The sequence below is a fragment of the Centroberyx gerrardi genome, chromosome 8 (assembly GCF_048128805.1).
Source record: "Centroberyx gerrardi isolate f3 chromosome 8, fCenGer3.hap1.cur.20231027, whole genome shotgun sequence".
NCBI lineage: Eukaryota > Metazoa > Chordata > Actinopteri > Beryciformes > Berycidae > Centroberyx > Centroberyx gerrardi.
Genome location: NC_136004.1, coordinates 3,900,711 through 3,914,314, shown reverse-complemented (window position 1 = coordinate 3,914,314; position 13,604 = coordinate 3,900,711). Strand labels below are relative to the sequence as shown.

Here is a 13,604-nt window from a genome sequence, read left to right as displayed (position 1 = left end):
AACACCCCCCCTCCTCTCTCTCTCCTCTCCCTCTCCTCCTTTTCTGTCCAGCCCTCCTCTTCTTGCTCCAGAACTGTCAGATGGCATTAGCTCCTTTCACGCTCATGGCCTGTAGGAATAACAGCCGTGAACCTCGCCGAACAGCACCATTCTCCTGCTCCAGTTAGTTTCTCCACTCAGCACAGGCTGTTGCGCAAATACCAATGTTATTCACGTTGTTGCCCCCTCCGCTTACACAACCGTGCCCCACTAAAGGGCAAAGTTAGGCGGACACGAATCTCGGCGGAGAGAAGGTCACGGCGCCGGAGTTAAAAAGATGCGCGCGGATTGTATAACACGGTCACGCTCGCTCATGATTATTAGCTCGTCCCCTCCCGACTCGAGGATCGACCCACAGCCCCGCTAAGATCTGGCTCACATGGATCAAAAAGGATCCACTTCTTATCTACTTACGGAGCCACAGGCCTGAAAAAAATTTGTTAAATATATCGTGCTCAGCTTATTTCCCATGAAGTTTCAGCCGCGGGGCAAGTTGCGGTTGGTATTAAAAGCCCACTGTGACCAATAAGCTGTAAAATGTGCAGAAGTTTTTATTGTGTGGAGAAACAGGGTAAAATTATTCTGATATGGCGTGCATACATGGAACAGATGCTTCTCGCAGGCTGCTGCTTTCCATGCCAAAACCCTGTCCGACAGTAAATGTATTACAAAAGATTTTCATAGTCTTGTATTCTTTAACATGGACATATGTAGTGTAATCGTATTTAAATGCTATTGAGCGGTTTTTATTTCACATTTTATGGTTTTGCATGGTGACCAACTGTAGGTAGAGAGCCAAACAGAGGGGGAAGGAGCCGGACCTTGCTTGCATCCCTCAGGCTGAGGGTTAATGTCAACTGCACACCTGAAAATAATAGAACACACTTGGAGAGGAGGTTTCTATTTGTAGCTGTTGTCGCTCTGTCCACACTGATTACCTGTATGTCTCATGTAATCGTTTTGGGGGTTTGTAAACATTACCTAGTTGGTTACAGCAGTGGTTCTCAACGTGGGGTCCGGGGACCACCGGGGGTCCTTGAGCGGGTTCCAGGGGGTCCAAGTTGTTAAACTTCAGCATTATTTAATTAACAAGAAGTTAACACGATTAGAGAATGTAGAAGAATGGCTATTTTGATCATAGTTTCATTGTTATCTCTCTGCTTACAATACAGACAGTCATGGGATTCTGGACAAAATCATATCTAACAATAACTAATATTCTCAGATTTGGGTCCGAGAAACAAAACCTCATCAAATGGGGGTCCGTATGTGGCTCTAATGTGGACTAAGTTAGATGTTCTTGATATGAAAAAGGATGAGAATCACTGGGTTACAGCTTATTTATTATAATGAATATCTGTGACTAGTCTGTCATTACAAGTTTAGGAGCAGTGTTTTAACTGTGCTTCCACAGGACATAACTTGGTTATTGCACCGTAATAATTGATTATTACATTGTCATAATACATATAACTGCGAAGGAACGCCTGCATGCGCGAGGCTGGAGCAAAAAACCACATTGGAACTATCGGCGGACGCAATCATCAGCTTGACAAGTCGCCGCGGACAGATTAATACAAATACGGGGAGAGCGTAATTTCTCATCACTCAGTCGCTCGTCAAGGCCCGGCGTGGAAGGCTTAGAGGGCTAATAATCAAAGCAGATTAGCCTGAGCTCTGATAGATGCCGCGCAAGCCCGCTAATCATCCGAGTGATAACCGTGAATCATCCGATCACAGTCAGAAACGAGCAGTGTGTTTCAAATTAACGATTCCAATGGAACGATCTCGGTATCGGCGGGCCCATCAGAGCGTCGCTCTCTCTCTTTGACTTCCGTTTGCCTCCTCTGGCCTGCGTCGCCGCAATTCCCTCCGCGTTTTAATACGGCGTGCATATTAAGTGCGGCGGAGGGAAGGGAAGGGGGTGGGCGGAAACGCACGGCGCTTCAGAGCACCGGCGTTGACTGTGATCTCCGGCCCGCCTGCCCTGTGATTTAGCCCCGAAATGACAGACTTGCCCCTCATTGGGGCTACGGGTGGAGAGCTAATGACATGCTGCGTGGGCTAACGTGACTATTAGCCCACTCCTAGCAGCAGGAACCGACAGGAACACAATTCTGTCATTACGCCCTGAGGAGACCTCTAATCAGGGAGGCAGGGACACTGAGAGAGGCCGGTCGGACTGGTTTTCGGCGTTGAGACAAAGAGGTGAAGGATTCTTTCGACTGTGTTCTGTCTCAACCCCTAGCAGGGCCTGCAGGCTGACGTGGATGCCCCAGGTGCATCATATAAGGCTGTATGGGAAATTGCTTTTAAGATCCTTATTTTTTTTTCATTGTGTCTCCATCTTTGGTGCTCAGCGCTCATTGCTGTGGTGTTTCTGCACTGCTCTTCCCAGAGATCACCTGTCAATCAAACAGTGACGTCTTTCTCCTTGTAAAACCCACTTGGAAGCATTCACACGATTAACTCATTTGAACACCCGCATCTAAGATAGGGCGATTGTAAGGTCAATCAAGTTACGTTAAAATCATAACCATCTGCCATAAACAAACTGCAGCAGATACTTAGTGTGAATATAACTGATAGTTTTGTTTTTTATGACCTTGGACTGCCGAAATAGTGAATTCACTGCCATGAACGGGTTTTCAGTCATTCATTAGGTAAATCTGATGAATGTGGCAGTAAAAGTTTTGCTGTAGTTTGAATCTGTATTCAAACTATAGCAACTATAATATGGTGAATATGATGTATAGCATGTGTGTGATGTAGTTAATGATGTATATGAAGTATGTAGCCTATATGACATAGAGGTGTATATGTAGTATGTATATATGATGTATGTATATGACATGTACTGTATATGATGCTATGTAAAGCCCTTTGAGACTTGCTTGTGATAAAGATCTATATAAATAAACAAGACTAGACTATCTAGACTATTACTAGACTACTACTAGCAAAATAAACATTTATTTATATGAAAATGTCACAGATTATTACTTGGGTGGTGTGTGCCACATAGAACAATACATTGTTCTAAGTGCCATTCCTTGAAATGTACTGTATATAAAAGCCAATTTAGTATGATTATGTAATTTACCCTTATGCCTGACACTGTCTGAATTGTCCTGATGCAGTAAACCCCACTCATCTGCCACTCCGAGCAGATTACACCAAACATTATTTGGAAATAGCGCCAAGCCACATCTGCCCAGGAACATTCCTCCCTTGCAGTAGGTGAATGTGAGTCCAGGAATGTGAGCAGCCTCCACGCTGTACCCCACAGCCAGTATCACTGTGTTAATCATACATTATCATCTGTACAGCCACATACCGACCTGTCTGAGTACTGGATTGAGACGATACAGAATGAGCCTGAGGCAATACCTGGACTTCACTCACCTGTTTTACACCAGAACGCTCTAGAAACAGGAATGTGGATGTTGTACTTTTTTAATATGTATTTCAGTGTGTGTTTCAGTTTCATGAAAAGCTCTATGTAAAGATGGAGTAGTAGCAGTGGTAGTGGTATCAGCAGTAGTAGTAGTAGTAGTAGTAGTAGTGATAGTAGTAGTCGTAATAGTAATGCAGTAGTAGTAGTAGTAGTAGTAGTAGTAGTATATAATGGTTAATAACAGGTTCATAACATGACTCAAAAGAATTCCACTTACCTAGATTACTTTCATTCATTACATCTGTGGAAATAGAAAACAAAATCCATATCAGTACACATCATCAACAGTGACGGAACAATACAACACAATGGAAAATGATTCTTTTGTCATGCTAGGACACAGATCAACTCTGAGCAGTGAGGCTCTAGCCGATTTCACCGGTTATGTTTTGTCTATGTGCCGAGTCGGGGCACTTGGCCAGACGTGCCGGGGCCTGTAGGGTTGGAGAACACAGGTATGCATGCATACTGAACCCAGCAGTGTGCTGTAGTATGGTGCAGGCATATGGCTCATGTACCAACAAATCAACATGAGAAAAGGTGCTGTGTCCATGCTCCAACATAAACAAAAAAAAGTTAATTTCCGAAATACTTCTAAATTCCAAAATATCCATTTACCCACTATCCTTTAAAAGAATGGAACTTTTCAGATATATAATATAGTGATCTATTTATTAGGGATGGGACGATATGCTTATCTCATGATATGATTCAATACGTGATATGAGGTTCACAATACGATGATACAACCATGATATGATGTGATAAATAAAAATTCAATGGCAACAAAGTATGACTGTGCAGAATTATGTTTATTTCTGAGCCACAAATCTTTCTAACAATGGCATTGGCTGCTAGAATGTAAACAACAATATAAAATGCAATTAAAAAGTGTATATAATATAATTTGGATGGAGAGTTTGTGAATTTGTGATTGTCAAGCCGTCTCATTTGTGATTACTACAGCAGAATAAAATGTAGCTGATATCACCATTCATTTTCCTGCCCCACGTTACATATTGTCACGTTGTATTGCAATATATATTGAATTTCGATATATCGTCCCATCCCTACTATTTATGCAATGGTGCTATAGAGCTCAAATATCTAGAGCATAGGCATGGTTAAGGGTTCCTTTCCCTATGGGAGGGCACCCATTTGTATACATGATAATGTAAGGACAAAAGCATCCACCGAATGGCAGATGATATTTCAGAATGTTCATTCAAACTTGTAGACTACATATTTGGTCAAAATATGAATCTTTAATCTTATTAGACGTAGGTCACCAAACTATCATCTTAGAGGGAACATTGGTCCTGAATCTGCTCCCCCAATGTGATTTCTTATTTTAGATCAGGATTCCGAGTTTTGTTTTATCTTTGCTCTCCATTGTAATAATAAAAACCTATAACACCAAATTGTGACTCACTGTTATGGTGAGTGCCACACCTTACAATAGACACCCATGATAGGGATACCTCAAACAGTAGGCACAACAGTGACATTACTACACAATTATGGCTCTAAAAAAAATCATACAATGCCTATGCGTGGTAAAAAAAAATCCACACCAACCCTTCATTTACAGCAAAAAGAGCAGCGAGTCAAGTCAAATATAGCAGCGGCGTGTGCGCGCATATTTAAACCTCATACCCGGTTAATAGTCATCTTAAAAAACTGCACATAACAGCCCCAGTTGACTTATCAGATTAATCTAAAGGCTGCGCAACCTCTGCCCTCCTCATCAGCGGCTTAGCGAAATGCTCCTGACATCCTCACACCGACCGCCGAGAGCGAGGCGGCCTTACGAGGCAGAAATGGTGACATCACCCCGAACAACAGCTAAACAAAATAGGCCACAGCTGTTTGGTTCTTTAGGCTACAAATTAGACTCAATATGTCACACAGCATCAAATCACGGGGAGGACTATGGAAATAACCGCATAGTCTAGCTCGCGCTGATGGGAGACGGCGCGTGCTAGACTCCCTGCTTTCCTATCTCTTTCTGCTTGCTTTGCTTTGCTTTGCTCTGTTCTGTTTCAGTCACACAGATACATGCTAATTTGCGCTAGATGAGAAATGAGGGATGGAGGGTGTATTGAGTGGAAGGGATGAATTATGGAGGGATTTGAATTATAAATGGGCCCTCTTCACCCAGACGAGAGAGCCTTGAAAGAGGGGCGTACTGCGGGAGGTAGTGGGACACTTTGCGGCAGCCATAGACTCTCTAAAGAGATCTGGGGCATATGAATTATACCTTACCGGGTCCATTATCGCTTATCAAAGCATCATATGAATTATTCGGCGGGCGGGGGCTCCTCTGTGAACGTTTGTACGGTGTTTCTATAGTTCCGCTTCGGCGAGGAAACAGAAGGACGGAGCAATGCGTCCATATGTACAAAGAGATGGAAACACCTGGGAGAAATCAGTTCGCTGTCACCACAAAGACATTAGGCCTTCATGTATAAAACAGCTCATGAAGCCTTTAATGATGCAGACATCACTTAGGAATCACCAAACGTCATTCTCGCGCTTTTCCTCCGATCTGCGAGCGACGAGCGTTCGAAAAAAGGAATGTCAAAGGAATGGAAGAGGCCAATCCGGACGTAAGTCGAGCAAAAGGAGAAGAGGAAAAATGAGGAGGGAGAGGAAGGGAAGAGGGTGGGGGATCGGGACAGTAGGGAAAAAGGGAGTGTCCCCCCCCCCATAAGTGTTGTTTCTCAGACCTCCACTTAGTGACTGTAGTCTAAAAATACCCCCGCCATGCTCAGTGGGAAGGCTTCCCCAAAACCAGCTCAATAATTCACCAGCTGCATGGGGGGAGGATCAGAGAATCACACAGAGAAACAGTAACTGACTGCACAGCCAATCACCGTGGTACTGACAGCCTCCTCTTTGCTGGGTCTGTGGATTGTGCCACGTAAAGCAGGCCGCCGCACAATCAATTTCTTTTAATGAGTGCCAGTGCTGAATGCCAGTCACAACACATAACATAGGGCTTTCAGGTGATGTCACCCACTCTCTGGCGGCCATATTGAAGGTCCACAGCTTTTGGGCAACAGCAGCTGGGAGCAAATGATCGCTTTTCTAAACGTACAACAAACGTACAACTCTAAACGTCAGCTTGTTAGCTAACTAACTGTAGTATCTGGTCAGCTAACCATCACTGTCTTGGTGCAAACACATCTGATTTGCACACTAGCTAACATATCTAGTAGCAGCTAGTGTTAGCAGTGGCTAGCAGGGTTGCCAGGTCCGCAGTTTTCCCGCGGAATTGGGCTACTTTTGAAGTGTTGCCGCGGGTTTAATTTTTTGTCCGCTGGTTGGGTAGACCTATTTTGCATGCAAATTACATGAATAATATCTATAAATAAGAAGTTAGCCCAATGAGAGAATGTATAATAATGACTATTCTGTTCATAGGTTTCACACTCTTCACTGTTAATCTGCCAATCTACAGTATAGACAGTTATGGAATAACTAAATCTTATCAGACGATCCCTGAGACTACAAAAAGGTTGAGAAACACTGGTCTACACCACAGAGCTATATTTTATTTATGATAATATACTGTATCTAATTACACAAGGCCATTTTAGGACCTAGGTGAAAGAACTGTTTAGGGAAAACTGCTTTTAATGCTGGTACACTAAACATTTATGGTGTTACTTTGTAGATATTACAATACATTTGGCAATGATAGCAATGCTGTTGGACTTTACAAGCAGTGTATATGGTTTGGCAGAGGCATATTTTGAGTTCTGGTATTGGGCTGGTTTTTGGGCTGGTTTTGATTGGCCATTGTGCTGATTTTGTCACACAGACCTGGCAACCCTGGTGGCTAATAGCTGGCATTTTCAACTGCTCAACAATGGAGGACAGTGCTACAACCGGTGTCAACACATTTCAGCTACGAAGGCTAGAAAGCCTCGTTCTCAAGCCAAAAAAAGCAAATGACAAAGCAGTATTACGATTTTGGTATTTTGCATGGTGATATATTACACTTTTGTTTTCTGTTGGATCTGTTGGACATTTCTGTTTGAACTGCTCTAGTTAGCTAGCTTACTCCTATCAGTTGTGAAAATGTAACTGTTATTTATGTCAATTACAAGCCAACTTTGCTAATTTGCAACTCCTTGGTCACCAACAGAGGTTGATAAAAGTCATGTTTGTTCAGGTTAACTGAGCTGACTCTTCTCAAGCTACAACTCAGAGTGTTTTGGAGTAAAGGCTAGGGCTAAAGACAAGACAGTTTACTGTGTCACAGTAACCTACATTTGGAAACAAATCTAACTTATCAGACTATTCACTTTTACTTACATTATTGAATTGACCTACGCCTACACCACAACAAACTTTTTCAGGTCTGGTTGTTAGATATTTATCCATTATTTGCTTACAACCAGTTCTCCAGTGGACCAGACATGATGACAGGATATTTGTGACGCAATGCCAAGCCTCTATACAATACAGTAATGCCCCTAAATATCAAAGACAATCTGTGAAAGCTTACAAATGACAATATAAGGTGGCAATTGTCCTACGAGTCCTCCATCTTGTGTCTACCCTGCATTAGCATCCTATTGTTTCTGACTTGTAGTAAAGTAGGCCTGAGAAGGTATTCTGGAACACACGGCCTTTAAGACAGGTGCTGGATTCTTCCCTGCACCTTCTAATGGAAAAGTTAATAAAACAAGCAATTTCACCTCATATTAACATTTAAAAACATATTTTTCTTAAAATAGTTACTTAAAGTGAAAAATCTATCTATCCATCTATTGAGGTGAGATGAGTTTCAAAACAATTCAACTTGATCCAGGATTTTTTTTTTTTTTAAACAAATGGTATTATCTTGTAACCAGTAGTATGAGACACAGCCACTTGTTCCAAGTCAAATTGATTTGTATAGAAACAAATCAATTTAATATCATGCCATTAACCATACAGTTGTGCCATAAAGTCTTCAACCCCCATATTCTTTTGCATAATGCTCTGATTATAATCATCATGCACTCATAATGTGCTTATAATACAGTTATGATGAGTAATGTGTTCCCAAAATTATCTCACCCATTTAGCAGATTTGTCGACATTTTCGTATAAATAAATGTTCTCTATTGTCAACCTATATCCAGTTCATGAAAGCTTTAACATTTGCTGTTCTAAACACCCGATGTCTGGTAGCTCTTTCCTGGGAAAAATCATCTGGCGCATAGGAAGTGATGCATTTTATGGTTCCTGTTTGTTTGGAATAAATAGAAGAAGAACTGGGTAGTTAGCATGAGCAGTGATAGCCACCATGGCTGAACAGACAAAGAAAAGAGAAACTCAAACTGCATCAACAGAAAATCCAAGGAGAAAGACGTCACAGTACTGGACACACTGTTTGATTGACAGGTGATCTCTGGGAAGAGCAGTGCAGAAACACCACAGCAATGAACGCTTAGCGACAAAGATGAAGATAAAAGAAGAAATCCTGATGATTACCATTTAATAAATGATTGAATTACTAGTTAGGATGGACAATTGTGGCATTGTGTTTAGTCCTTCTAGACGTCAGAGAGGAATAAGACGGAGTAGAGCAACTGTAAATGCAGCATGTGTCCCGGCGTGTTGAGACACCTCCAGCAGCTCTGCACTGTTTGTATTTGGTCTGGAGCTGCAACAGGATCTGAGGCCCAGGCCGGGGCTGTCACTCCTCAGCTGGGTCCCCGGGGACGTCCTCCCACCCCTGCTGCACCCCCGAGGACCCTTCAGAGTGTGGTTGGGTGGAGGGGTCACTTCACGGCATCCCTATTCACCCTAGCATTACCCCCGCCAGCCTCGTCCTGACACCTAACCCCGGAGAAGCCGCAGCACTCAAAGTGAAGGTCAAAGAGCTGAGGAGGACGCACCAAACGCTGGAAGATCAAAGTCCAGCAGCACCTCCGTGTCTGCCCAGGCAATCTGAGCCCGACTTCGTTTTTTTTCCCAACTCACTTATCAACAAACTGGTGTTTACGACCAATCCGCCCTTCTGCTCCGATGCCAAAGAAGAATTTTGAATGACCAAAGTGAATTAAACCTGATATTTCTTCAGTTTTCTTTAGCGAAGAATGTGGATTGATGATTGAAACAATCCCAATCAGTATCATTTGATTCTAAATAGGTGAATAAATGCGAGAGGTGAGAGGAGAGCAACGGGCCAATACCTCGACGTTTGTGTTCTCCCCTAACTCATAATCCATATTCCGCATATTCTGACACATTCATTCAAGCTATCCTATGCACCTTGTTATTTTAGCATCTATGGATTTGCCACGATGCACTTATGAATGACACCGCCGAAATGAAGGGGGGAATATTTTCATTTAGGCGGGCATCGGAGAGTGTTTCATCTTATTGCTCAAATGACGGCTTTTAATGCCACAGCATTCATAACCCGTTGCCTCTTATCGCGGCTCCCTCCAACACTTGATGGAATTTGCCATCGCACAATGGTCGGAAAATACACTTCAAAGGCAAGACGCATCTAATCTCCTCCACTCTGCACATTGCACATTTGCTATGATAATAAGATCCTGCCTTCCCAAGCGTTCTTAGGGATCTGAACCAAGGATGAGAATTTCATCTCTCTCTCTCTCTCTCTCCCTCTCTGTTTCTTCCTCTCTCTCTCTCTCAGTGTGGCATCGCAGGGTGGAGGGGTTGGGGGGGTTGGGTGCTGCAGTCTGAGAGAATCTCTGCAACAGCACTACTGCATATCTGTGGAAGCCATCCCATCCTTATGTAAAAGCCCTATTTTACAGTTTTATTCCACGCACACACACACACACGCACAAAATCGCACGCACACACACACACACACACACACACAACAAGAGAGAGCCACAACTGACAGTACAGCACAGTGACCTAGTTTCCATGTGGCCCAGAAAGATCAGGCATGACTCCCCCAGAACTGCTATGGGCACAAAAACCTGGTTCAGCGCGTTCAGCCGGGCCAGTGCGCATCGGCGAGCAGCCAGCCTTAACAACCCCCCTCCCCCCCCACTAACTGCAACAGGGAGTCAACGTCGCTTTCAACCGCAGCTTCCCCATCGCCGTCGCAGGGACGGACAGAGACTAAGAGACCAGATCGGCCAAAACGAGTCCTCGCTAAACCGCGAGACGAGCGTAGCTGCAAACGGGACGGGAAGACGGGTGAGGAAGGCCTGCAGGTAAAGTTGTGTGTTTAGTCTGGTGGAGGGCAGGTCGAGGACAGGCTTGTCATCATAGGCACAGCTGCGGGACAACACCCCCCCCCCCCCCCCACCCCTACCCCCACCCGACTTCCCAAACGCCCTACATACACCGTCCCCGCCCCCCCATCCAGGTTATCGGCGCACACGGAGAAGGTTACGGATGGAGATCCTTATCGCGGAGAGGCGCATTAGCACAACAAAGAGGCCGTTTTAGAGAGAAGAAGCCCGCCAGGATAATTAGCTGATCCCGTACCCGAGATGCCATGTTTGATACGTAACAACATGCTAATGTGCAGACACGGTGTCGAGTGGTAGGGGAGGAGACGCGATTCCAGCCATGGCCGTTAACAATCGCTGTGAAATTGCGGCTTTCGTCAACAAACTCGTATAACCAGCGCTCTTAAACTTTTACTCCTTAAACATTTCTGAAGCAGCATCTAGGCATGCTAAGTGATTCAGTATCAATAGTCACCGGGGAGCTTTTCCTCCTCATAATACTCCACTTACTATATAAAAACTCCATTACAAGATATTCTATCCACTTCGCTATGTTCTCCCTGACATCTACAGTGCATTTTACATTTACATTTAGCTTAGTCTCTTATCCAGAGTGACTTAAAATGAGTGTAACAGTACAAGAAGCTTCAATTCCTAGATCTCCAGCATTATAAGCAACCAACAGTAACAAGGTCAAGGGTCAGAGGTCACAACACCCTGACAATAGATGGAACAAAACACTCCTGTGACCCTAGAATGATCATGGTTGACAGAGAGGTGATAGGGAAAGAAATAAGATCTGAAGAGAAAAGAAGATGAGAAGTAGAAGAAGACAATATGAGTTTTCAGATTGCAATGGAAGAGGACAGGGAGGTCGACTGCTGTCTTTCGAGGCCTCTGCTTTAATATCATCTCTGTTTAATTGGGAGGCGATCGGTGCAGGAGCAGTATTTTAAGTTAAGGCCAAACAAAAGGCTTGTGTGGCAGTGTGTTGCAGAGCGTGGAGCGCTGCCATGTTATCCAGGTCACAGTGATCTAATCAGGTGTGAATGAAAGCACTTGGCAGTGCTCCAGGCCTCGCTATGCCGTCATCACTGAGGGGGAAGAGGCAGAGAAACACACACACACGCACTGGTCTCACTACCCTTCTGAGGACCTTTCATTTGACTATATTCCTTCCCTAACCCCTAATCCTAACATTAAAGGAATACACCAAGTTTTTTAGGAGATTGTCCTGTCAACTTAACCGTGATGAGAGAACCGAGAGAAAGTGATGAGAACATAGACACCAAAATCATCCATGTGTCCCTGGTAGATCATTGGCGCCGGTGCTCCATGCTAACACTTTAGCATACACTATGTGAGTAATGTTAGGCTCTACACTAGGCCTCTATCTCAAAAGTGAGAAAATGGGAACTTGTAGCAGCTCTAAAGCAAAATGGTAAGTCATTTTAAATGATATGTGGTGGCTAAGACTGGCAGTTTTGTGTAGGAGACTGGTAACACCAAATATATATTAAAAAAATAAAAAATGTTTTGACCTGGGACAAGTGAAGGTGGTTAAAATGTATGAATCTACAGGCCATATAGCCTAATAAAAACTACTAACATCTTTTTTATATTAAAAGGTCACTCTTGTTACTTTGGATAATGTTAGTGGCCTACTATCACTCAACATAGTGTATGCTAAAGTGTTAGCTTGGAGCCTATTATCACTCAACATAGTGTATGCTAAAGTGTTAGCATGGAGCTACTATCACTCAGCATAGTACATGCTGAAGTACTAGCATGGAGCACTGCAGCCTATGATCTCCTGGGGACTCATGGATGATTTTGGTGTCTATGTCATCACTAAAGAGATAATTGACCAACAGGACAATCGTCCCAAACCTCTGTGTATTCGTTTAACCTAACCTAAACCTAATCCTAATTCTAATCTTAATCCTAAACCCAAATCCTAATCCTAAACTAGCCCCTTGGAGAGGTGAGGACCGGTCAAAATGACTCAGAAGATATAAAATTCAGCCTGTTTCTCACAAAGATAGAAGTACAAGAACACACAAACACACAACATTTTCCTGTCCTATTACAAATGATAACTACACTCTAAATATATCTAGCACACCCTGTGTATATGCTGTAAATTCCCATATTTAATTATAATATTAATATTTCTTCAAATTTCCATATGTTTCTGATCTGTATATTGCACATATCTCATCTCATAATCTCATACTGAATATATTTTCATTTTTGTATATTCTCATATTTGACCTATTTCTCATTCATTTCTTTGTCTCAGTATGCTCTATGTCACACTTTTATTTCATACTTTTCTACTTAATACTTTCTAGTGTTGTAATTGTCCAATATGTTAATATGTTATAATAACACTGTATCTTGTGTCAGTATGTGTTGTGCTGTCCCAAAAAGACACAACCTTTTTTAGAGTGTATAGTTAAGAAATTATACACAATACTGATATAATTATAATAAATTACATTGTGAGAATGCTGATTAATTTGACCATCTATTTCCAATAATTCCAACATTATCCATCCTGAAATGCCACATGCTGTTTAGAGTGCATCATATAGAAATTATACATCATACAGATAAACCGATTACATCCTCAGAGTATTAAAAAAAAGCTGACCATCCATTTCAAAGTTAGTCCAATGTGATTTCTTGGAGAAATGGTGATATATAATCCTTACATATTGGTCATTATACCTTAAAAAATGATAATAAATGACATTCTGGGAGGCTTGAATAAGCTGACAATCCATTAGAAAATCATTCCAACATTATCTCTTGGAGAAATAGTGCTATATAATCCTTCCATACTGGCCTTCCACACCAGTTAAAGCTCCAGTAAAGGAACAACT

General features: G+C 42.7%; 1 protein-coding gene across 1 annotated transcript in view; it reads right to left on the bottom strand.

Annotated features, from left to right (window-relative positions):
* nr6a1a (nuclear receptor subfamily 6, group A, member 1a) overlaps nt 1-13,604 on the bottom strand; it is a 79,908-nt gene that overhangs the window by 29,848 nt on the left and 36,456 nt on the right. Inside the window, exon 3 of the mRNA XM_071906743.1 lies at nt 3,714-3,737. Coding sequence (XP_071762844.1) covers nt 3,714-3,737 — 24 coding nt within the window. The remainder of the gene's footprint in view (nt 1-3,713; nt 3,738-13,604) is intronic.